This window comes from Jatropha curcas, chromosome 8, assembly GCF_041381405.1.
Source record: "Jatropha curcas cultivar XTBG-Jc1 chromosome 8, XTBG_Jcur_1.0, whole genome shotgun sequence".
In the NCBI taxonomy this organism is placed as follows: Eukaryota; Viridiplantae; Streptophyta; class Magnoliopsida; order Malpighiales; family Euphorbiaceae; genus Jatropha; species Jatropha curcas.
In genome coordinates this window covers 1552926-1574424 of record NC_143158.1, presented here as the reverse complement: position 1 = coordinate 1574424, position 21499 = coordinate 1552926, and the positions used below count along the sequence as shown (strand labels likewise).

Here is a 21499-nt window from a genome sequence, read left to right as displayed (position 1 = left end):
ATTTGCTGTCTGCAAGAGCGAGAATGATTTGGGTTATTCTAGAAAATCTAATCAAATCGCAGCACTTTCAAATTAAAAAATGTTTCCATGGCACGTTCGTAATTTACAACTTATCCGCATTAACTTAAGCTCCTTATAGCGAACATCCATATCAGCAAGGAAAAGTAGCTCTCTTGAAGACCACTCATGGCCCCCTCAACTTTCAACACTTCGCAGCAAAAACACCTCCTCTCCATAGCTCTCTGTAAGTATTCATCTGTTAATACTCTCAGTTTCCACTGTTTATCTCATTTTCTTACTTTCCCTCCGTTCAAGCACAAACCTTTTTCTGTACTTAGAGCACAAGCACATGTTAACGACATTAAGACAACGATATCCACAACAACCCATGAAAATCCCACCAAAACAAAGAATTTAAGAATGAGAAGAAAAGAGAACGGCTCTGGGCAACCTGTGAATAACCTTGTTAATTCGATAGTTGAAAAGATTGAAAAGAGGTCTATAAAAGATAGAAATACGAGAAAGGACATGAATTTCAGAAGAAGTAAGAATATTGGCCCTCGAAATTCGTCTACGAGACATAAAGATGGAAATAAAGAAAGAAAGCCTTTGGAAGACAATGACATTAGTGTAGTTCATGGTAAAATGGAGAGGAAAACCAAAAAAGGCGGTGATAATCAGGTGAAAGAGGAGAAAATTGCAAAAGGTTCCAAAAGAAACAAACCTGATTCACCAGAAATACAATTCCGGATCAAGTTGGATATGTGCTCTAAGAAAGGGGACGTAATGGGGGCAATTCAACTGTATGATTTAGGTCAGAAAGAAGGAATCAAGATGGAGCAGTACCATTATACAGTACTGTTATATCTTTGTTCCTCTGCTGCTGTAGGTATCGTCCAACCAGCAAAAAGTGGGAGTGGTGGTCGAGTTTTGACTGCAGAGGTGTCTAGTGGAGATAATAGTTTAAGAAAGGTGGAGTTGAGCGAACTAAGAGATAAGAGTGATCGGGGTGCTACTGAATCAGAGTCTCTACAATTGGATCAAAAGGGTTATAATAGTGAAAATCATGACGCCCGTGAAATTCAAGTAAGTGAAGATATCAAAAAGTATGCGCTTGAGAGGGGATTTGAGATATATGAGAAGATGTGTATGGACAAGGTCCCAATGAATGAAGCTACCTTGACTGCTGTTGCTAGGATGGCAATGTCAATGGGCAATGCAGATATGGCCTTTGATATGGTTAAGCAAATGACGCCACTGGGATTAAATCCTAGATTGCGGTCCTATGGCCCTGCTCTATATGCCTTTTGCAATAATGGAGATGTCGACAAAGCATTTGCTGTAGAAAAACACATGTTGGAGCATGGTGTGTACCCAGAAGAGCCTGAATTGGAAGCACTCTTAAAGGTAAGTGTACAAGCCGGTAAAGGTGATAAAGTTTATAATATATTGCATAAATTGAGAACTAGTGTGCGAAAAGTCTCACCCTCTACTGCAGAAATAATTGTTGGATGGTTTAAGAGCAAGGCAGCTTCAAGAGTCGGGAAAACAAAATGGGATAAGAGGGTAATTGAAAAGGCAATTGAAAATGGGGGTGGAGGATGGCATGGACAGGGTTGGCTGGGTAAGGGAAAGTGGACTGTTTCAGTTACATCTGTTGGATCAGATGCATCTTGTAAATCTTGTGGAGAGAAGTTGGTCACCATTGATCTTGATCCTATAGAGACTGATAATTTTGCCGAATCAGTTGCTTCTATTGCCATAAAGAGAGATAAAGATTCAAGCTTTCAAAAGTTTCAAGTATGATAAAATTCATTGATATTGCTTGGAATATTGAATGAATATTTGACAAAAAGGAATTTGATTTTTTTTTTTTTTTTTTTTTTTTTTTTGCAGAAATGGCTGGACTATTACGGACCTTTTGAAGCAGTGATAGATGGTGCTAATGTAGGTCTTTTGAGCCAGAAGAGGTTCGTTCCATCTAAGGTATATCATATGATGGCTTAGAGAACAAGATATTCAAAAACTTTAACAATTTTTTCTTTCCTTCCCTCTTTTATGGTTTGATAATTGGTGTACCGGTTCCTTATGTGATGGGCTCTGTAGATCAATGCTATTGCTAATGGAATACGCCAAAAGCTTCCTTCAAAAAGATGGCCACTTATTGTTTTGCACAATAGGCGTATCACTGGACCCAAGATGGATGAACCAGTAAACAAGGCATTGGTTGAGAAGTGGAAAAATGCCGATGCACTTTATGCAACACCTACCGGATCAAATGACGATTGGTGAGAATTTTAATGCACATAGAATATGTTTTTCCAGGCAAATTACTTTCCTCAACTTTCATCGTTTTTGACTCATTTTCAGTCAACTATTGGATAGATACAATAGCATACAGATACAGCTAATAAATTGTGCTTCAGGTACTGGTTGTATGCAGCTATAAAGTTCAGGTGCTTAATTGTGACCAATGATGAGATGAGAGACCATACGTTTCAACTTCTAGGAAATGACTTCTTCCCGAAATGGAAAGAAAGGCATCAAGTGAGTACCATTTCTTTGGAGTCAAAACCCTTAAGACCCCTTTGCCTTTATATGTTAACCTTGCACAATCTATATTTCTGCCTCGATATCTGTCTGATGTATGTAGGTGGAATCAGTTCTGCTCTACTGGAGCCTTTATTGCTTAATCTTGTTGTATCCTTAAAAAAGTCTCATCTTTTCTTGATGGAAGGTACACTTCAATTTTTCTGAAGCTGGCCCGATTTTTCACATGCCTCCTTGTTTCTCTGTTGTAATTCAGGTGAGAACTGAATTTATCTTTCTAACTGCATTGAGAACTGATCATTCCATGATTTACTCTCTCTTTGATATGAGCTATAAAAAGAATGAAAACCTAGTTCTTTTTTTGTGTTCGCTCGGTGATGCATTTAATAGGAATCAGAGAAAGGCCACTGGCATATTCCAATTGCAACAGACCATGATTATGAACCAGAGAGAGCATGGCTATGCATCACACGTGCTAAGTCCTTTGTGACCACGCAAGATTCTACTCCCACCAGACATGAAGGTAATTTATTAATTCAACGAATTGATAGTTTCTTTAACCAAAATAGTTGGGCGGGATGAACGTTTTGACCCGCAGCCATACCGTAGCATGGTTGCTGTCTTTTTCATAGATTCGCTCTGAGATTACTTGTGTAAATAGATTCACAATCTGTTGAACAAAGCAATGGGCAATCTAGAGTTAAGTTAAACCAAGACACATTGAAACATAGCAGCCAAGAAGATTTGCAGAAATCACCTCAGGAGGTCTACAAGAATCTCACGAACATTCTATCAGCATCTGGATTCTCAGATCATAACACTGTCCTGTCAAAAATTGAGGCAGCGGAGAAGTTTGGTGATTGTGTAATTGACTTTCAGATATGAAGTTAATGGTCTCCTATTCAGGACTTTGAATGACATACCTGAAAAGATTCATCTTGTACAATATTGAAGCATATTCAGTTGACCACATTACGTAAAATTGAAGGTCCTCTGGTTCTGTTCTCAGGTTGCTCAAGTTTTCTCATCATTCAAAAGGTTGACTATTTAGTTGGTTAATTTCTTGAAATCAGCCCTGTAATTTTCCTTGCTGCCATGCATTTGCTTGTACTTTCATGTAAAATGTGGTCAGGGTGGGTGATCATGTTGGGGAGGAAAGCCTAAGACACTAAAGGTCCACATTCCACATGACATTTCCCCAAATCATATTTTTCTGAAAATAATTAATTATTTCTAAATTACATGCTTGTTGGATGATTCTGTCTATTATTTCTATGTTTTTGCCTATTATTTTGTGCTTATCCGCCCATTTATTTGTAAAAAGTTACTTTTGTTTCACAGAATTCATTTCAGGTTTTACTAATCATGATTTCGAACAACGAAGGGGAAAACGCCAAATCTTCAGAACTCACTCGCTAATGACAAAAATTTAGCACTACCCAAGATGCTTATGTACCAAAATTTGGTTTAATTACAACCAAAATGTTTAAAGGAACTTTAGTCTTCATATATTTTGATCAAATTACAAACAGTAAACAGATGTCAGCTTATGAGTTGAACAGATCTACCTCTTGGTTGAATGTGAGCCATTGGATCATCCTGTCAATGAGAAACTGCACTTTTTCAAAAACGACGAGAACAGAAGGGAACATGATATCACGAGGCTGCAGAAAATTTGTCATCTTTTGCACCTTTTGTACATGCTAAAGAATCTCTCTTTAATGGTTTTTGGGTTGTTTCAATCACTCATTAATTAGTGACTACTCGATAATGGGAATTCCACGAGCCTCCAGTTACCCATACTCTTCATTTCTGTCTCTCTGTCTCAACGCAGACAAAAAGAGCAGCTAATCTACCACTAGTTTAAAAATTAAGAACCAACTATAAAGATAAGGAAACCTCACTCATACTATCTTTGCATTGCTTTTCATCTTTCACATTTATCTTCAACTGTAATTTGAAAACCAAGAATAAGAAAAAGAAAAATGCAGATCTCCAAAGCATCTGCCTGTAGAAACTCAGAAAGTGAATCCGAAAACGTTATGCGATTTGACAAGTCTCTTCAAGTCTATATCTTTGCCTTTTATCTTGTTCTTGTTTTACTGAATATCACTCAGTCTTTTCTTGTTCTTGTGACTCATTTAGTTCATCTTTGTGTTCTTCCTGGTTTTGCAGGAGCTTAGAGACTTGCGTTCTCAGCTGCATTATGCAGCAGACTACTGCGAAGCAACATTCTTGAATTCCAAAGAGAAGAAAATGTGGGATTGAAACACAAAGTTGTGTGTCCTCCATCAAAGCACATGGACTAACTAATACATTGACAAATATTTTGCAGGGTTTTGGAAAACACAAAAGAGTACTTATGCCTATCTGTAATTGCTGTTGTTGACCATTTGGGATGCGTTGCTGCTAATTTAAACCAAATTATTGACAAGAAAAATGAATTTTCTGAGGCTGAAATTAGAATTGATAGCCTAAAGCAAGTCAGTACTTTAATCTTGCCCAACTTCTACTATTTATATATTGTAAATTGCTTGTCTTTTACTAACATTAACATGTGATTTTTGATAATTTTCTTATAGAGACTTCTTTCATGCGAACAATTTTCTAACAAGATAGCTCTAACAAGAGTAAGATGGAATGCAAATTTGCCAAAATTTCACCGCCGCTACTTATCAGCACGTAAATATTCCATACAACATTTTTTTTTTCTTAATCTGCAGATTTAATTTCTTTTCACTAATTGCTTTTATTTTCCATAATATTTTCTTTCTTTTGACCAGCAATCATAAATGTTGAGATTGACAAGTTAAACGAAGATCATGTAAGGTATAGCAAGCATTAATCTGCTTCATGATTTTTTGTAAACTAGATATATGTAATTATGAAGCAAATGAAATTAGATGTTAATGAAACTGAAACAATCTTGTTCTCTTCAGGAATCCCAGTTCTCCAGCTTGTCCAAAAATCATAAATAAACATGGGTTTGAAGCAGAGGATTTGCCACTTTTCTTGTACACATACACTCCAAAACCATCTTTGGCAAGGCATTCATCGACCAGATCTTCTGTAGGGAAAGAGGACTCTAATGATTTAGGTACCATCCAACAAATTTATATATATTTATGTATTTTAGCTTTTTAAGTATATAGTAAGACATGAATGTTGTAAATTTTGTTTGTGCAGTACTGCCTGTTCGTGATGGCATCTCAATACTATCTAAAACTGCAAATCCCACTTTTCATTTTCAGGTAAGATATCAAAATAATGACCTTATTCTTTAACTCGGTTTTTGATTATGATAATTTTGAATTTAGCAGCTAGATGTTTTGTTGCAGCAAACTCCGCCCAAGCGTGGACGTTACAGCTTGTTCAGGAAATCAGTGCACAATAATGAAATTGCATCAATCTTTCGGCGAGTTAGACGAACAACATGAATAGCTTTGAAAATTCATGTATTTTACTCATTGATTGAATGAATGTTCTTTTGGATTATGATGTATCGGTGTGATTTATTTATAAAAATAGCTTGTATACTACATGTTTCTCAAACTAAATTGCATTTGATATTTTTTACACTCATCAATTATCATAAATTTAGGCCAATCAATTTCGACTGCAAAAGTTTTTGCCAATTGGTGAGTTAAGAGTAAAGAGTAAAGCTATTCCAAAATCAAAATGTATAAACTGCAATTTATTTCGAGTCACTAGGCCTCGTGTCGAAAAAAAAACTATAAATTTAGGGTCGGAAAATAATTTAGCCACATGTGCTACCGACAACGAAGAGAACAAATTTGAGCCCAAAATAAATGTTTTTAGGCCCAAAAGTTTAACAAGGCTGAACCAATGGACCATTCAATGACACAAAGCGAAATGACGAGGGTATCCTTTTCGGCTCGATTTCAATGGCAGGGGAATATAGGAACGTGTCACCGGCAGCAACGTGCAGGCAAAGTGCCTCAAAATGCTATAATGCCGCCCATAGATGGTTTTGTTGAACTGTCGCTAGTCTCAAGCGTGGACTGTGAGGCACTGCCCATAGTTTTATGTTTTACCGAACAAAAAGCTCTACTTTTTATATTACGAAAAAAATAAAAGAAAAAACCGTCGTCTTTTGCTGTTTTAAAGAGCTAATAATATTCTTTGATCAAACTCAAAACTCACTTCATCTTCTTCATTTGGATTAAGCGATGGATACTGATTCTGTGTTTAGCAATATCGTTCGAGCTCCTGAAGATCCTATTTTAGGGGTACTCTTCCTCTTCTTGAACACACTCTTCATGTTTTTGTTTATTTATAATATCATCACGTTTGTATTTTCTGATGATTTATTCCGAGTTTGATCCACTGAATCGATCAACTTTTGGAAAATATTACCTCTGTCAGTATAATCGCTAAGATTAGAGAAGAGTTAATATATAGGTATTGTTTGTGTAATTCATGGAATGAGAAGATATTGATCGGATTATTTTAATTTTGATCATGATATTTGCGTTAATGTACTTGCTTTTGTTTATGCTTTTAAAATATACGAACAGGTTACTGTTGCTTATAACAAAGATACAAGCCCTAACAAGTTGAATTTGGGTGTTGGTGCTTATCGAACTGAGGTATTTTTCTCATAAATATGAGTCTTAGATTAAGTAAATTAGTGTCTTGGATTTTTGATTGGAAAATTGCTTGCATATCAGGAAGGGAAGCCTCTCGTTTTGAATGTGGTGAGGAAAGCGGAGCAGATACTAGTAAATGACCAGTGAGTTACTCGGTCTATATTTTGTGTTTGTCACTGTCACTCAGTATTTTATAATTTCACTTGATGGAACTGCTAATGCCTGTTTCTTACATATCCTCTAGGTCTCGGGTCAAAGAGTATCTTCCTATTGTTGGACTTGCTGATTTTAATAAACTGAGTGCCAAGCTTATCTTAGGAGCTGATAGGTAATTAGTAGCCTCTATTCACTATCCAATTACTGATCTTTGTACTTTACAATGTGTAAATTAAAATAGTTATGATTACTGCTGCATTATTTCAGTAGTTTTTTGTTTGCTTTGCAATAGCCCCGCTATACAAGAGAACAGAATAACTACTGTGCAAGGCTTGTCTGGTACCGGTTCTTTGAGAGTTGGAGGGGAGTTTCTTGCAAGGCATTACCATCAAGTGAGATTTTTTCTCCTCTGTCTCTACTAGGAAAAAAAATATTGGAAGTTAGCTTGTGATTGACTCATCTACTTTTTGTTGCGCAGCTGACAATATACATTCCACAGCCAACATGGGGAAATCATACCAAAGTCTTCACTCTTGCAGGGTTGTCTGTAAAGACGTACCGGTACTATGATCCAGCAACACGTGGGCTGGATTTCCAAGGTTTGTGCACTCTATTATGTGATCCAAAAATACAATATTAGCTTTATCGTTTGCATATCTTTAATTTCTCTTACAATTTATAGGGTTATTGCTCCTGATGAATTATTAGTCATAGTAATATATTTAAGCATAATATGGTTGATTAACCTCTCTAAGATCAAGTATTTTCAGTCGGATACATAATTCTAAAAATTCAAGACCTTTGTTTTTTTTGGACACTCACACCTAGGCAATGAATTGTTTGTTTGTTAAGTAAATTCTAATTGAATCTGTTTACACTGGTGCATACTTGATGAAATTCTACTCAAGGCATGGAATTTAAGTATATGTGTGATACACAGGCTTGCTAGAGGATCTGGGATCTGCACCAACAGGATCTGTAGTGCTTCTCCATGCATGTGCACATAACCCAACTGGCGTTGACCCAACCCTTGAGCAGTGGGAGCAGATCAGACAGCTGATCAGATCAAAAGCATTTTTGCCTTTCTTTGACAGTGCTTATCAGGTAACGGGAAAAGCAGTGTCAGTAGGAGGATTAGAGGGTAACAATAGAATGTTGAATAACCATAATTTGCGATGAAGTTTCTTTGATTGCTCGTAGATTGTAGCATGGCTGATTGGTGAACTCTTAAACCTCAACTCTGTAGGGTTTTGCGAGTGGCAGCCTAGATGCAGATGCACAGCCTGTTCGGTTGTTTGTTGGAGATGGTGGTGAATGTCTTGTAGCACAGAGTTATGCAAAAAATATGGGACTCTATGGGGAACGTGTTGGGGCTCTCAGCATTGTAAGACACTACTAAGCCTTGGATTCTTTATTATAATCTTATGTTAAAGATCAATAGATATTGAGAAATGGAATGCCTTTTGGTTCACTAAGGTTTCAAAATATAATTTTCTTGTTGCATAACCTATGGGATGATGCCTACATTCAATAAGGAAGTCTCATCTATGATAATATTAACCTTCTCCACTGATTTCTCATAACATCTCCCTTTCTTTCAAGGCTATGCATCACTTTCCCTAAGTGAGAAACACATTGCAAATTTTGTATTTCAAGAGCAATGCACATTTTTAATTGTCAATCACTGTTTTTTTTTCTTTATATATATATATATATATTTTTTTTAATGGCTTTATCCGACCAAACAGGGTTCTACCAAAAGCACTTTCCTGTGAATGTAACTTGCAGTTTGACATATAGTTTCATTTTCACAGGTCTGCAAAACAGCAGATGTGGCGAGTAGGGTTGAAAGCCAGTTGAAACTTGTGATTCGTCCTATGTATTCTAATCCGCCTATTCATGGTGCATCTATTGTGGCTACTATTCTCAAGAACAGGTATCTGAATCTTAGAAGTTAATGTAATGTAAATGCACATTTGAATTGATGTTAGTAGTTAATAGAAATACTGCCACTTCTGTTATGGATGTAATTTCTTTTCCATGTGCTTTCTTTTTCAGTGATCTGTATAATGAATGGACCATTGAGCTGAAAGCAATGGCTGACCGAATTATTAGCATGCGCCACCAACTATTTGATGCTTTAACTGCTCGAGGTACTTCCGACAGTTTTCATTTGTGATTTCTAACTATTCTGGTTTATTCTTTTTATGCCGCTGGTATCTGCTGTCAAGCTGTTAAACTTGGGTCAGTTGACATATATGACTTGCAAATTCAACTTAAGAAAATCTTATTCTCCATTCAGCGTGGTTGAGCACCCATTTCTTTGAGCCTTACTTGCAAATTCTCTAACACCTTTTACTTGGAAAAATAATTGATGATAAATCATTTATAAGTGTGATCATGGAAATTATGCTCAATCACATATTTCCAGAACAAAATATGCATTGCCTAACATTCTATGTTGGCTAAATTGTTATTTATGGTTAAACAAATGAATTTCATCTTTTAGCTTACATGTGTTACTGATGATATGTGCTAGTTTTATGTATTTAATCAGATCTGTGCCTAAGCTATCTTTTCCTTCACAACAGGAACTCCAGGTGACTGGAGTCACATTATGAAGCAGATTGGAATGTTTACTTTCACTGGGTTGAACTCTGAACAAGTTGCATTCATGACCAAGGAATATCACATTTACATGACATCTGATGGGTAATGACAAGATTTTATTCCTGTTAGACCATTCATATGAGTTTCTCATCAAACTTCTCCACCTTTCTTGCATTGCTGCTTTTGATGTGAAAATCTCTGGAAATCATTCACTTCCAATAAATTATTTTGAATGGTATCATCGAGATTAAAAAATTTGTTGGCTTTTGTAGCTTTCTGTCAGAAATATATTTAAACGCATTTTTGTCCAAAAATGATGAAATCCCGTGCTTCGCCACCTGCATGTTGTCAAGTTTTCACTGATTCACCTTACTTTAAGTTACCAGTATAATTGATAACAATGATTTCTTAGAATAACTGATAAAGCTACATTGTTTTGCCCTTTGTTCTCTCTCTCCGCAGAAGGATTAGCATGGCTGGTCTTAGTTCTAAGACAGTCCCCCATCTTGCAGATGCTATACACGCTGCTGTCACGCGCTTTGCTTAAGATCAATAATCCCTGGCCATGGGCATTACTTTTGCATTTTTGACTGACTTTTGCATCTTCAAGTGACTGTAATTTAACGTACTCCGTCCAAAATGTCTTTTTCGGATTTTGATGGTTTTGTTCATTTTATTATAATGCTGCATCCTCGGCTTTGACTGAGGAACATACTCGAGTAAATGGAGCGATTTATGCCCTATTTACATCTTATCGTTAGCTATTAATTCAAATACCATCTAATTGGATACAAGAAAGTTTGACCTCTCTTTTTCTTAATGTAAAGTTAGTAATTTTTCGAAGTATAGGCAGTAAGGATAGCTATGGTACCCGATTCATATTTATATTATATTTGAATCCTATTAAATTTTTTAATAATTATTTTATATATAATCATTTTATTTATGGTTATTCAAAAATAATAAATAATTAGTAAATATTATTTCAAAAAGTTAATTAGTGTTTTTATTTTGATAACGCATCAAAATAGAAATAATATATTTATTTGAAAAAATAGAAAATATATATATGAGAAAATTTGATTTATGAAAATAATAAAAATTTCAGTTATCATTTTATATTTCAACAGGAATCACTTTTAAAATTTTATCAAACAACTACCTAAATAAGGAAAAAGATACTCGTAATTTTTTCTGAGAGAATATTTGCTTAGGGCACTTGAAGCTATTCAATATTGAGAGGCTCACTTCATTTTATTTCAAAGTGCAATTCTATATACGGGACAAAACATTGGGGGAAAAAAAATTGATAAGTGAATGTATTACAAGGGTTTGGTCTTAACAAAGCCAGAAAGCGAGTTTCAAATGCATCAACGTCAATTAATTACACATTTGGATTCCTTCATCTTCTTGTATTGTGAGGAAAACAATTGCTAAGTTCCTAACTCAAGCAACAGGCTCCTACAAGGTTATGTGTTTTCTACATTTGATGATTCAAGCTCTCTAACTGCATCTCTCAATCTATCTTTTATCTTTTAGTATTTTTTTTTTTTTTATTTCACATTTTCATCTATACCCATTAATGTTTAATGTCGAGCCGTTGGACTCCTTAATCCACTCAAGCTCTCAAGCTTCTCTAAGTAAGAAAATTTCTTGGTTGCAATAGGTTTGAGCATGTTCCTGTCATTCTCTCCTTTGTAACAGCTCTCTGCATTGGCTGAGCTATTTTTTTTATTCTCTCCCACACTCCATCCCATGAAGTCTGATAGTGTCATTGATGTTGATGTTGATGTTGGTGTTTCTCCAGAGTCTCCATCTTCATCTAGCCTATCGTATTCGGCTAGCCTATCATCTGACCCTGATCTTGGGGTTTGTGTTAGTGAATCTGAGTACAGAACATCCTCAATCCTGGACAGAACTGTGAATGCCAAGCTTTCTATAATTCTTGAATAGCTTTCCAGAATTGCCTGTCCTACATCCTGCATAAGAACAAAAAAAACATGGGCTTTTTACATTTTTACAAGTTGAGATAGAATGAAATGAGATTATATATAATTCTTGTTTTTCTCACAATGTTATACTGAATCTTGCTTATGTCTAGGGCAGATTGTGGAATTCCAGGGAACCGCTGTTTGAGGAGGAGTAATATGGTTTCAGCTCTCTCTTCAAAGAGTTCTCTTTTCTCTAAGCTTACACCTGAACTCCAAGAAGATTTGCCATCCTTTTGGTTCATCTTTCTTTTCCAAATCACAATAGAGGCTTCAATTCTGTTTTTCAGATCAAGCACTTTGTGCTCGGTTGACAAGTCCATGGTTGACAGGAATTGCTCAGGATCAAAGTACTCCACTGTTATGCTCTTATAGATTGAATCTCCAAGGCTTGCTCTTCCATTCTATCATATCAACAACATGAAAGAGAAAAAAAGTTACAGAAAAATGTCCTTCGGCTCAGGGAATACTGCAGGTCGTCTTGTAGGGTTTTGTCACAGTCTAGTTAACTGAAAAGGAAACAAATACCTTGGGAAGGGATTCAATGTAGTTTTCAGGAACTTCCATTTCTGATAGCACCTGTGCATTAATCGCCATGGCTGCTTTAAGTACTTGATTGACAGAATCTTTTTGAAATTGCAGGCATCTTCTAGTTTCTTCAGATAGCCCCTGTGGTGGAACCTTTACAGTTGGAATCCACCACTTGTCATCATTTCTTGGTGGAGTTTCTTGCTCTGAGTCATTGCTATCTTTTGACACATACCAGAATTCATTTTCTTTTCCAAATTGATCCAGATTGTCCTGTTTTCATCAAAGAAAATCATTTGTAGTTCTTCTCTGCGATCAATTATCCTCTTCAATGAGAAAAGAAAAAGAAAAAAAAAACTTACAATGACGATAGCATCAAGCTTGCGCAAAGCAGGGATGTTCACAAGCAGATCACTTCTTTGCTTTGTCATCATGATCTATAATGGCAAGACAGTAGAAATATGGAGTTAATTTAATATTTAGGCTTCTTAATTAATTAATTAATTAATTAATTAATTACCTCCATATTTATTCCATCCTTAGATTGCTGTGAAGGAACAAATTCAACAATGTGATCAGTTACAGATAAAAGCCAATCAATTTCTCTTCTCCACCTTTTTTTCTTCTCTGGAGACATAGGCTCTAATCTCTTATATTCTCCAAAAACAGATGCTGCATTGCATTACAAAGAATCAAAATAAAAAAAAAAAAAAAGAAATTCTCGATCATAAATTAGCAATAATTATAAATTTGTGAAGAATTTAAAATTACCGGCTAGGTTTGTAATTGCATTAGACAAAGCCAAAGCTGAGGAAACACCTTTTCCACCACCTGACATGTCTTCACCTAAAAGCAGCTTAGCAAACCTTTCCTTCATCAAATCAATCTCTGCACACAAACGCACAAAAATTGCATATTAACCAATTCCCAGAAAAGAAATAATCAGTAAAATTGCAATGCAGTCATCTGCAGACTTTCGAAGTTTGCGAGTATGAATTCCAGTTAGAGCCTAATTACCTGGGGGACCCTTAGGGCTTGGAAGTTTAGGTACAGGTGCAGCATCAGAAGCGGGACATGCTGTTTGTTGGGAATCCTGAGAACGATCTTCCCCAGGTTTAGGTATATTATTTTTTAATTGTACCTTTTCATCAGCATTTCCTCCATCATTTCCATTATCAACGGCCAAGTTATGGACGTGTCTCCCTTGAATATTCTCAAACATTTTTTTCAAATGGAAAGATTTTGTTTTCTGAATGCTTCTTTCACGGTCTAATGCCCGTACCATCATTACAAACAAGCCCTTCTTTTTCTTTTGTTCCGCCACTTGCAATGGTGAAAGTGGACGTTAATATTATTGTGAAGAGAGAAAAGGGTTTCCTTTTCCTTTCTCTCTTATTTTCTTCTTGTTCTTGATTTTTTTTGCAAGAACCGAAGAACAAAGCTCCTTGACTGTTTTTTCTTTACCGCATATTTTTTTTCCTCGTTCGAAAGAAAGTGGATTGCATGTTGGAAAAATCAAAACTTTATATATATAATAATTGGTTTAAACAACTATTTAAAACAAAATAACGGCTAAAAGGAATATTGTTAAGTTTGTTAAAGAAATGAATGGTTGAGGAGGTCAATGCTTGCAAAAAGCCCGGGAAAGACAACAAACAATAACTACCTTTTTGCCCTTTCTTTCTTAAACTTTGTATATTAACGCAGTGAATTTAATAATAAACATTACAAATATAGGCAGTTTGTGTGTATCAAGACTGCTTGAGTGTGCTCAAGCCCCTTATTTTATGGAATTAAATTATAATTAGGTACCCTTCCCTTTTATCCGAAGCAAAATTTATATAATTATTTTATAATTTTAATTTTATTTTTATTTTTTTTTGTTTTAGTTCTCCACAAGTAAATCAATGCCTTTTTTGATATGATATTAATTTCATTTTGAGATTTGTAACTGCTTCTCATAAGTAGCTTTTCACTGGATTTTAAAGATTGCCCGCTAATCTTTATATCATTAAATTAAAACAACGTAATTTAATTAATTATAAGAATAAAAAAATAAATCTACGGCACAAGGACTATATATAGATATATATAAATCTTTTGATTATAATTTTAGATGTTTATTAAATCCCATTTCTCTCGAAATGTCAAATGTGAAAAACATATTAATATTTTTATATAATAATAATAATAATAATAATAATTGTTTTGCATAAATTTGGGTGAGGGATGGGAGATGATATCAATGCTTTGTTTTCTCATCGATTGCTATATATGTACACGCAGCACACTCCTTCATAATTTTTTTTTCTTTTTAATATTTTTTTATTGATGCCTTCATTTTCTCATCTCAAAGGGTCTAACCATATGCACATGCTGTTCTACATCAAGAAATGGACAAAAAAAAAAAAAAAAAAGAAATATAAAAGACAGTCAAGTGCACATTATTAAATGAAAGATTTCTCTCCTTCCTTTCCTGCTCCATCATTCTCAGTCAACTGTATAATTACTATGGGCTATACTCAATAGGCACACAGATAGCTGACCAATAAATACATTCATAGAAAAAAAAAAATATCAATAATCATTTTGTTAGCTAATTACAATTAGCATTCTAATTATGTGTTTTTATTTAATTAACAAAAAACAAGACCTCATCCCATGTTTTCTGGAACTCAAAATAGCCTAATCCTGGTAGAATTTTTAGCATAATCGTGATATTAATCTTTCATCCAACCGTTAAATAGAAAGTGAAAAAATATCTTTAGTAATATCAAAAAATATATATATATATATATTGGCAGTAATGCACTTATCCTAGTTGAGTTCAGTTTCTTCTCATAATAATTTTGTTAGGTGAGATTTTAATTGAATTTGGAATTAAAAAAAAAAAATTCCACTTGTCTCTATTTTAGTTATGCATTGTTGAGGTCTCATTTAAATCCACAAATGTCGTTTTCTAATTTTTTAATTTCCCATCAACCACCTTAATTAAGTAAACTTAATTATTGAAATTATTTATCCTTGCCTACCTTATTTTTGAAACAAATAAGAAAAAGAAAAAATTATTTATTTTCCACATAACAATATCCTGATTCAAAGATCTAAAATGAAAGCATTTTTCTCCTATACATAGGACAAGGGTGGATGTAATTTTCCTACATTTGTTGAATGTATTAATGCGACAGATAGGAAATGTCTTCATTTATAGCTTCATCTGTCCCACATTTTTTGTCTGATAATAAAATTATATAAGAATGATAAGCTACATTTTCAAAATCAATTTATATTTTTAATCGCTAATTTTTTTTAAATAATTCTAAATATTTCCCACTTTGTAAAAAGTAAGACACATCTTGTTTCCTCTAAATATTAATTATTGATACATTATTCTAAAATTAAATTCTTCCAAGTTTCATTATGTTAATTTTTTTTTTAATAATATCTGTGTCTGCAAATAATATCTGGAAGCTAAATAAACAAATATGTCCTTATTTTTTGTTCTTACTTGAAAAATATTAAATCCCTAATTTCAATTCACATAAAAGGATCTTAATTGAAGGACTAAAGTGCTTCTTTTCATTAAATATATAGTGCTATAAATATGATATCAATAATTCTACTTGGATAATTTTGAGTTTGAAATTCAAAAAAAAAGGGTTATGCCATGCACTATTTATGTTCACCCAAAAGAAGAAAAAAAAAAACAAGTGGTAGAAAAATTTAAAAGCATTGAATTATTTATAGTAGGAAAACCAAAAAGTGCAAGAGTCCTGTGACAGCATTGAAAAATGTCATTTTGGGTTGCTTTGGCAAATTTCTTGCTGACCCAATTTATAACTTTAGGTGGAAAGGTAAAATTTGAATTGACAATACATGGATTGATAGATATAGAAGCTGATTTTAATATTAATGGAGTTGGATTGTCCTTGTTAAGCCAAACAAGGTCTAAGGTCTAAGAGAGGGATAAAGGTATAACCTTTATATATTAACTTGAAATGTACTGTGTTTTTGTATTTTACTAGATCTTGCTAGGTCAATATTCAGTGATGATTGTTAAGTTCTCAAGGGATTTAAAATTCAAATGTTTGGTAGTTTTTAAATTATTAGTTGCAGATCAGGCAGACCCTGTCTTTTGAGAGCTATATATAGTACAAATGATGCTCATACTTGTTTAAGAAACTCTTAATACACCTATTAATTTCAAATCATAAAATATTTTCAAGTACAATACAACCTAGTTGAATTATGATGATGTAGGTTTAGGAAAAAAAATGTATTTTATGACAATTAAATTTGTATTGTCACCTTTATAAATATTAATGTTGGTTGCCACTAATTAATAATTAGTTGCATTAGAAGTGAAACATTTTATTGTAAAATTAATTAATTAGTACTTAATTTATCCATTGAGATGGATAGGTTATTAAAAAAGTAATATTTTGAAATTATGTCAAGGAAAATTTAATTATTAGGTTAATCAGCTGTGATTAGAGGGAAATTACATTAGAATCTTCTTCAGTGATCCCCAGTTGCATAACATTCCCTTGCTGGCATAATTGTAAAAAAATATGCAAATCCCAAACACGGTCTTACTTTAACGTACTATTAAAGCAAAGAAATTCAATAATAATAAAATAATGAAGCGAATAATAAGAAGTGAAAAAAACTACCTAAGAGTAATGGACAGTGGTAGTTTTAGTTTTTGCTTGGTTCGAGACCATAGAACAGGGCCTCTTCCCATTCTGTGATCTTGAAAGCTTTCCTATCGTATCGTCATGTTTTTTAGAGCAAGATTCTTTCTGAAACTCCACTACTCGTACAACAAGAAAGCATTGCAACCCTTTTATAATCTTTCTTTGATCTCATTGTCCCATTAGCTTACGCCACATTAAACAAAGGAAAAAAATATAAAATAGAAAGAAGGAAAATTGAGTGTTCTCTCCCTTTGTTTGCTTTGAGAAAGAATCTCAGTGAGAGAATCACACACGGTTACCATAAAGTCAATGCACCGACTGCTTTAGTTTCTTTCTTGTGGAGATCTGACTCTTTGGTAGCTAACTTGCAGGTGAGAAGTCTTCGAAGCTCTCTGTTTCTTGAGTCTTGATCATTGTTCTTTTGAGAATGTTTCGAAAGAAATGCACTTTTTCTCATCTGGGATTTTTGTATTTCGTTTTTTTTTTTTTTTTTGTTTTGTAGTGTTGGTTTGGTTTTTGGGTGGACGGTACAGGAAGGAGAATTGAGTTTTTTAGGTACATTCTCTTTGCTTATTTTAATGATTTTTAAGTTTAAGGTCTTGTCCGTGTTTGAATTACTGCATTTTAATAATGTTAAACACAAAAGGTCAAAATTTCGTTTCTAAATCCATTGTGCAAAGATTTCATTCCTATGATCATCAATAGGAGCTTCATGGGTCATTTTCCATTAGAAATCTGGAGAGTTCTTTTGGACTTTATGTAGTTTGTGTTTGAACATTTCAAAGGGAAGAATGATCTTTATTCTTTGTTTATTGACATAATTATTGTTCATCATGGCGGCAACTGATTCTTTATTTTTGGTTGTGTTTGAACTGACAGAAAGCCGACTCAATTGCAGCCAATTATTTACAAGTTTGATAAGAATATCTAAAATTAAGTGAGTATGCTTTGAGGATTTTTGGATGGGAGTACTGTTTTTGTTATTGTTAAAAGTAGTAGCAGCATCTGACCTTGTCAATGCAAAATTTTCTTATAGAATATGTACAGATCATTTGTTACATGTGATGATCCGAAAGGAGTTGTAGAATGTGGAACAATCAGAAAATCCAAGAGCGCTTCCCAAAAAATGGAGGATAAGATGAGCAGTCATAGAACTCAAAAGAATTCAAATACATCTATGGCTCACAAGGCAAAGAAAGAAGAAATGGCTCCAAAAGGGATTGTTGAAGAGTATCATAGTCCATCTTCGTTTCAGCTCCTGGAAGTCTCTAGAGGAGCTCAGAAGCTGAACCATTTGATTGACTCATGGTCTAAAGGGCTCAACGATGGCCAGTCTAAAGATATTGCAAGAGAGTTGTTGAAAGGAGCTCTTGATCTTCAAGATTCTTTAACAATGCTCGGCAAGTTGCAAGAAGCCTCGCAGTATATGGCTCAGTTGAAGAAAAAGCAGAAGGAGAAGTTAGAAAGCAGAAGAGTTGACGAAGTTTGGAGTGAGAGAGCAAATTCATATCGATCACAGGATCAAAATTACCAGCTGGGATTTCAAAAGCCAAGGCTTTCAGCTGAGGGATCTTCAAAAGATTGCATTGAGGATCTTAGGAATGCAATTAGAGATGGCCTTGCTCGGCAAAATTTGCTTCGAAACAAATCTACACAAGAGAAGACAAATTTTGACGGGAGAAAGAGGGAGTCAATTTCACATTTCCCCTCCACTAGCTCAAGCCAATTGACGGCAGTTCAGTCCAATGATATTCATTCTGCTGACGACTCCATAACAGAAACAGATTTGCAGAAGAAGGGAAAAGCTCCAAGTTTGATTGCCAAATTAATGGGTTTGGAAGACATCCCCTCAAAGTCATTGATGTTACCTCCAGAGAAACAGTTGGATATAGATAAGAATTTGAATCAACGGAGGCCAGTCTTTGACGTTGATTTGCCAAAGCTTCGGAAGCCTCAGCCCATAATGCAGAAAGTAAATGCGGACCGAAGGACACTGAAGGATTTACTGGAAACTGCGCAATTTCAGGGAATCCTGAAAGATAGTTCTGCTAAAGAACTCAAGTCACAGTCTCATCAGTATAGTGATTTCCATTCTAAACAAAAGTTGATTGATGATATTCCACCAATTGTACTTATAAAACCCTTACGGGTTCCTTGCTTAGAATCAGAAGAGGATTTTGCAACATTTGTTAGGGAACAGCGAGCCTTGAACACAAAAATGATGCTGAGGAAAATGAAAACAAAAGAAGAGTTTGCTCCCAGATTAATAGATAACAAAGAATGGATCTTGAATGCTAGGAAAATGCACTACAAATCAGAAACAGATGAGACTCCAATTGAAAGGGTAATCCAGGAAGAAGGAGCTAAGGATCGCATAGAGGCAGTTGTGATACCAGAAGAGAAAGAAGTCAGAACAATTGACCAGAAAGAAGGAGCTGCGGATGCAAAGAAAGTATACAGAAAACTAGAAGCGGCAAAGACTCCAGTTAAAAGATTTAGCCATGAAATAAGAGCTAAGGACCTCAAAGGGGAAGTCACGAGAATGGAGGAGAAAGAAGTCAAGAAAAAATTAAAGGATTCTTCTAAGCTGAAAGGCGCTAATGCTGCAACTCAGCAACAACAGAAAAAAGAGATGACAGATAAGAAAGTAGGTAAGATTCAGAAGGTGGTGGCTAGTAGCAGGAAACCAGTAGAGAGCGAGACTGTGAAGATTAAAAGTGTGTCAAGAAATCAGGTTCAAGCCAAGATGACCTCTACAAAGCTGAGGAAACCTGAAAATGGATCAACTAGTACAAATGATCACATTTCACAGCAAGGAGTTACCACCAGAAAACCCATCTCAAAACGCTCAACACATAGTACAGTTCGTAACTCTAAGGGTCAGAAACAGCAGGAAAAGCAAGCCACTGAGCATACAGCAGCTGAACCCATTGTGAGTCTTTCTTAGAAACTAGCTTAAAGTACTTGTCCAAATCCGGATTCACTGCTATTTTCCAAATTTCATTGAGATAGTTGCATAATTGTGATTTTTTTTTTAAAAATAATTATTCAGATTGAAGTTTGAAGTTTGAAACGTGAATAAAATGTAAAGTAGAGCAAGTTTCCAATACCTGACTCTTAATCTTCTACTTCTTTCATGTAGACTGATAGTTTAGAATGTAAAGAAGATGAGAAGAGGATTGATCACTCAGTCGAAGATAAACTATCTACAGATGAGGAAGCAAATGCTTCAAAATTTCAAACAGAAGGTAAACTCCCTGTCTAGTTACCTTCAATTATTCACTTCCTGGTCATACAATATTTATATTCCATTCAAGAAGCTTATGCTTTCCTTTCATTACCCTTTAAAAATGCACATTAACTGCCAAACAAGTATTGGCATAGGTAATATGGTGTATGCTTGCTCTTCAACTAGGAAAGAAAGTCATAAATTTCTGTAAATATATAAGTTTTTGGTTTTGGTCCTAACATAACTGGCTTTATCCTTTTGTAGAGTATTTTGGTGATAGCCAGAGTTCCCTTTGCATTGTCACTATGCTAAAACCTGAAAATGAGAAGAGTGCCAACTCTTTCAAAGAAGTAGATGGTCAAATGACTCACATTACAACAGATGGCACAAACTTGAAAAGCGGAAACCAATTGAAAGATTTGCTTTTGAATTGTCCATCATTTTTGAACCTAGCAGAGGAGCTTTTTCATCTCAATGTGAATTATATTGAGATTTTACCAACATCTGGCATCTGCGATCCACAAGTCACCAACGTCAAACTCTCTCTGGATTATGCAAATGAATTCATGCAACGCAGAAGCCTTCCAGATTCACAAACAACACATCCTCTTTTATCTTATACGAGAAATACAAGAATTTATCTCTCTTTAGATCAATTGGTCGAGGAAGTTTGTAATGGAGATGAAACTCTTAGAAGCTACCATAAGTTCACAAGTGACAACATTCATACTGACAGTCTGTTTGCAACATTGGAGAAAGATATTATGAGCAAAGGAGTTGTGAGTGGTATATGGGATTTGGGTTGGAGGAACGGATTCTCGGTAGAAGAAGTCGAGCACGCTATCAATGATTTGGAGAAATTGCTTGTTAGTGAGTTGATAGGGGAGATCTTTTCATGTTTCTGCTTTTAGCAATTTCATATTCTGCCTGTATGGATATACAGCTTTTAGAGTTAGTTCTGTAAATAAGCGACTTTGGTTAAAATACAAAACAAAAGAGCTAGGCTTCTTGGCAAAGGCGTCATAGTTATTGTAGCCATTTTAAGATCAAGAATTGAAGAGTCTGATATAAATACACTTCAGAATCAGGTATCCAACACAAGTTTTCTTGGCTCTTAAGAGTCTGACTAAC

At 34.7% G+C, this 21499-nt stretch overlaps 5 protein-coding genes across 9 annotated transcripts; 4 read left to right on the top strand and 1 right to left on the bottom strand.

Annotated features, from left to right (window-relative positions):
- The first annotated feature begins 18 nt into the window (after window positions 1–18).
- LOC105637739 (proteinaceous RNase P 1, chloroplastic/mitochondrial) lies at window positions 19–4144 on the top strand. Of its 3 annotated transcripts, XM_020680672.3 has the most exons (8): window positions 26–244; window positions 339–1800; window positions 1897–1986; window positions 2107–2288; window positions 2427–2547; window positions 2738–2806; window positions 2941–3073; window positions 3212–3791. In XM_020680672.3, exons 2-8 carry the CDS (start codon window positions 421–423, stop codon window positions 3433–3435), a joined length of 2199 nt encoding a protein of 732 aa, XP_020536331.1. In that variant the 5' UTR covers window positions 26–244; window positions 339–420; the 3' UTR covers window positions 3436–3791. The 3 variants fall into 3 exon arrangements, with proteins under 3 accessions (XP_089581470.1, XP_012076715.1, XP_020536331.1); XM_089725344.1 differs by lacking the exon at window positions 3212–3791 and adding an exon at window positions 3892–4144 and having other exon boundaries at window positions 19–1800; XM_012221325.4 differs by having other exon boundaries at window positions 25–1800.
- Window positions 4145–4371: 227 nt separating this feature from the next.
- LOC105637738 (putative protein ABIL1) lies at window positions 4372–6089 on the top strand. 2 transcript variants are annotated; one of them, XM_012221324.4, is made up of 8 exons: window positions 4372–4616; window positions 4726–4808; window positions 4886–5033; window positions 5133–5232; window positions 5334–5379; window positions 5490–5647; window positions 5737–5801; window positions 5889–6089. In XM_012221324.4, the coding sequence occupies exons 1-8, from the start codon at window positions 4536–4538 to the stop codon at window positions 5985–5987; spliced, it is 780 nt and encodes a 259-aa protein (XP_012076714.1). In that variant the 5' UTR covers window positions 4372–4535; the 3' UTR covers window positions 5988–6089. The 2 variants fall into 2 exon arrangements, with proteins under 2 accessions (XP_012076714.1, XP_037493097.1); XM_037637169.2 differs by having other exon boundaries at window positions 5871–6089.
- Window positions 6090–6507: 418 nt separating this feature from the next.
- LOC105637736 (aspartate aminotransferase, cytoplasmic) lies at window positions 6508–10724 on the top strand. Its single transcript, XM_012221323.3, has 12 exons — window positions 6508–6800; window positions 7089–7160; window positions 7242–7303; window positions 7405–7488; window positions 7609–7708; window positions 7795–7915; window positions 8257–8420; window positions 8563–8700; window positions 9131–9252; window positions 9375–9469; window positions 9908–10028; window positions 10389–10724. Exons 1-12 carry the CDS (start codon window positions 6741–6743, stop codon window positions 10471–10473), a joined length of 1224 nt encoding a protein of 407 aa, XP_012076713.1. The 5' UTR covers window positions 6508–6740; the 3' UTR covers window positions 10474–10724.
- Window positions 10725–11152: 428 nt separating this feature from the next.
- ROPGEF8 (RHO guanyl-nucleotide exchange factor 8) lies at window positions 11153–13951 on the bottom strand. Its single transcript, XM_012221322.4, has 7 exons — window positions 13460–13951; window positions 13214–13330; window positions 12963–13114; window positions 12805–12879; window positions 12443–12715; window positions 11998–12318; window positions 11153–11905 (listed from the first exon to the last, which is right to left on the bottom strand). The coding sequence occupies exons 1-7, from the start codon at window positions 13728–13730 to the stop codon at window positions 11513–11515; spliced, it is 1602 nt and encodes a 533-aa protein (XP_012076712.2). The 5' UTR covers window positions 13731–13951; the 3' UTR covers window positions 11153–11512.
- A 3156-nt stretch (window positions 13952–17107) lies between these two features.
- LOC105637734 (uncharacterized) lies at window positions 17108–21442 on the top strand. Of its 2 annotated transcripts, XM_012221320.4 has the most exons (6): window positions 17108–17510; window positions 17642–17694; window positions 18019–18076; window positions 18176–20071; window positions 20282–20387; window positions 20633–21442. In XM_012221320.4, exons 4-6 carry the CDS (start codon window positions 18179–18181, stop codon window positions 21277–21279), a joined length of 2646 nt encoding a protein of 881 aa, XP_012076710.1. In that variant the 5' UTR covers window positions 17108–17510; window positions 17642–17694; window positions 18019–18076; window positions 18176–18178; the 3' UTR covers window positions 21280–21442. The 2 variants fall into 2 exon arrangements, with proteins under 2 accessions (XP_012076710.1, XP_012076711.1); XM_012221321.4 differs by lacking the exon at window positions 17642–17694.
- The last annotated feature ends 57 nt before the right edge of the window (window positions 21443–21499 follow it).

Excerpts from the sequence above, each read along its gene's own strand:
- LOC105637739 (XM_012221325.4), top strand. The coding sequence starts at position 187 with ATGGCCCCCTCAACTTTCAACACTTCGCAGCAAAAACACCTCCTCTCC. Across the intron at positions 1,987-2,106 it reads AGAGGTTCGTTCCATCTAAG|ATCAATGCTATTGCTAATGG; the intron begins GTATATCATATG and ends TGGGCTCTGTAG. Across the intron at positions 2,548-2,737 it reads AATGGAAAGAAAGGCATCAA|GTACACTTCAATTTTTCTGA; the intron begins GTGAGTACCATT and ends TCTTGATGGAAG.
- LOC105637738 (XM_037637169.2), top strand. The coding sequence starts at position 4,536 with ATGCAGATCTCCAAAGCATCTGCCTGTAGAAACTCAGAAAGTGAATCC. Across the intron at positions 4,809-4,885 it reads AATTCCAAAGAGAAGAAAAT|GGTTTTGGAAAACACAAAAG; the intron begins GTGGGATTGAAA and ends AATATTTTGCAG. Across the intron at positions 5,802-5,870 it reads ATCCCACTTTTCATTTTCAG|CTAGATGTTTTGTTGCAGCA; the intron begins GTAAGATATCAA and ends TGAATTTAGCAG.
- LOC105637736 (XM_012221323.3), top strand. The coding sequence starts at position 6,741 with ATGGATACTGATTCTGTGTTTAGCAATATCGTTCGAGCTCCTGAAGAT. Across the intron at positions 7,161-7,241 it reads TTGGTGCTTATCGAACTGAG|GAAGGGAAGCCTCTCGTTTT; the intron begins GTATTTTTCTCA and ends CTTGCATATCAG. Across the intron at positions 7,304-7,404 it reads CAGATACTAGTAAATGACCA|GTCTCGGGTCAAAGAGTATC; the intron begins GTGAGTTACTCG and ends CATATCCTCTAG.
- ROPGEF8 (XM_012221322.4), bottom strand. The coding sequence starts at position 13,730 with ATGATGGTACGGGCATTAGACCGTGAAAGAAGCATTCAGAAAACAAAA. Across the intron at positions 12,319-12,442 it reads ACATTGAATCCCTTCCCAAG|AATGGAAGAGCAAGCCTTGG; the intron begins GTATTTGTTTCC and ends TTGATATGATAG. Across the intron at positions 11,906-11,997 it reads GCAAGATTCAGTATAACATT|GATGTAGGACAGGCAATTCT; the intron begins GTGAGAAAAACA and ends GTTCTTATGCAG.
- LOC105637734 (XM_012221321.4), top strand. The coding sequence starts at position 18,179 with ATGTACAGATCATTTGTTACATGTGATGATCCGAAAGGAGTTGTAGAA. Across the intron at positions 20,072-20,281 it reads ATACAGCAGCTGAACCCATT|ACTGATAGTTTAGAATGTAA; the intron begins GTGAGTCTTTCT and ends TCTTTCATGTAG. Across the intron at positions 20,388-20,632 it reads TTCAAAATTTCAAACAGAAG|AGTATTTTGGTGATAGCCAG; the intron begins GTAAACTCCCTG and ends ATCCTTTTGTAG.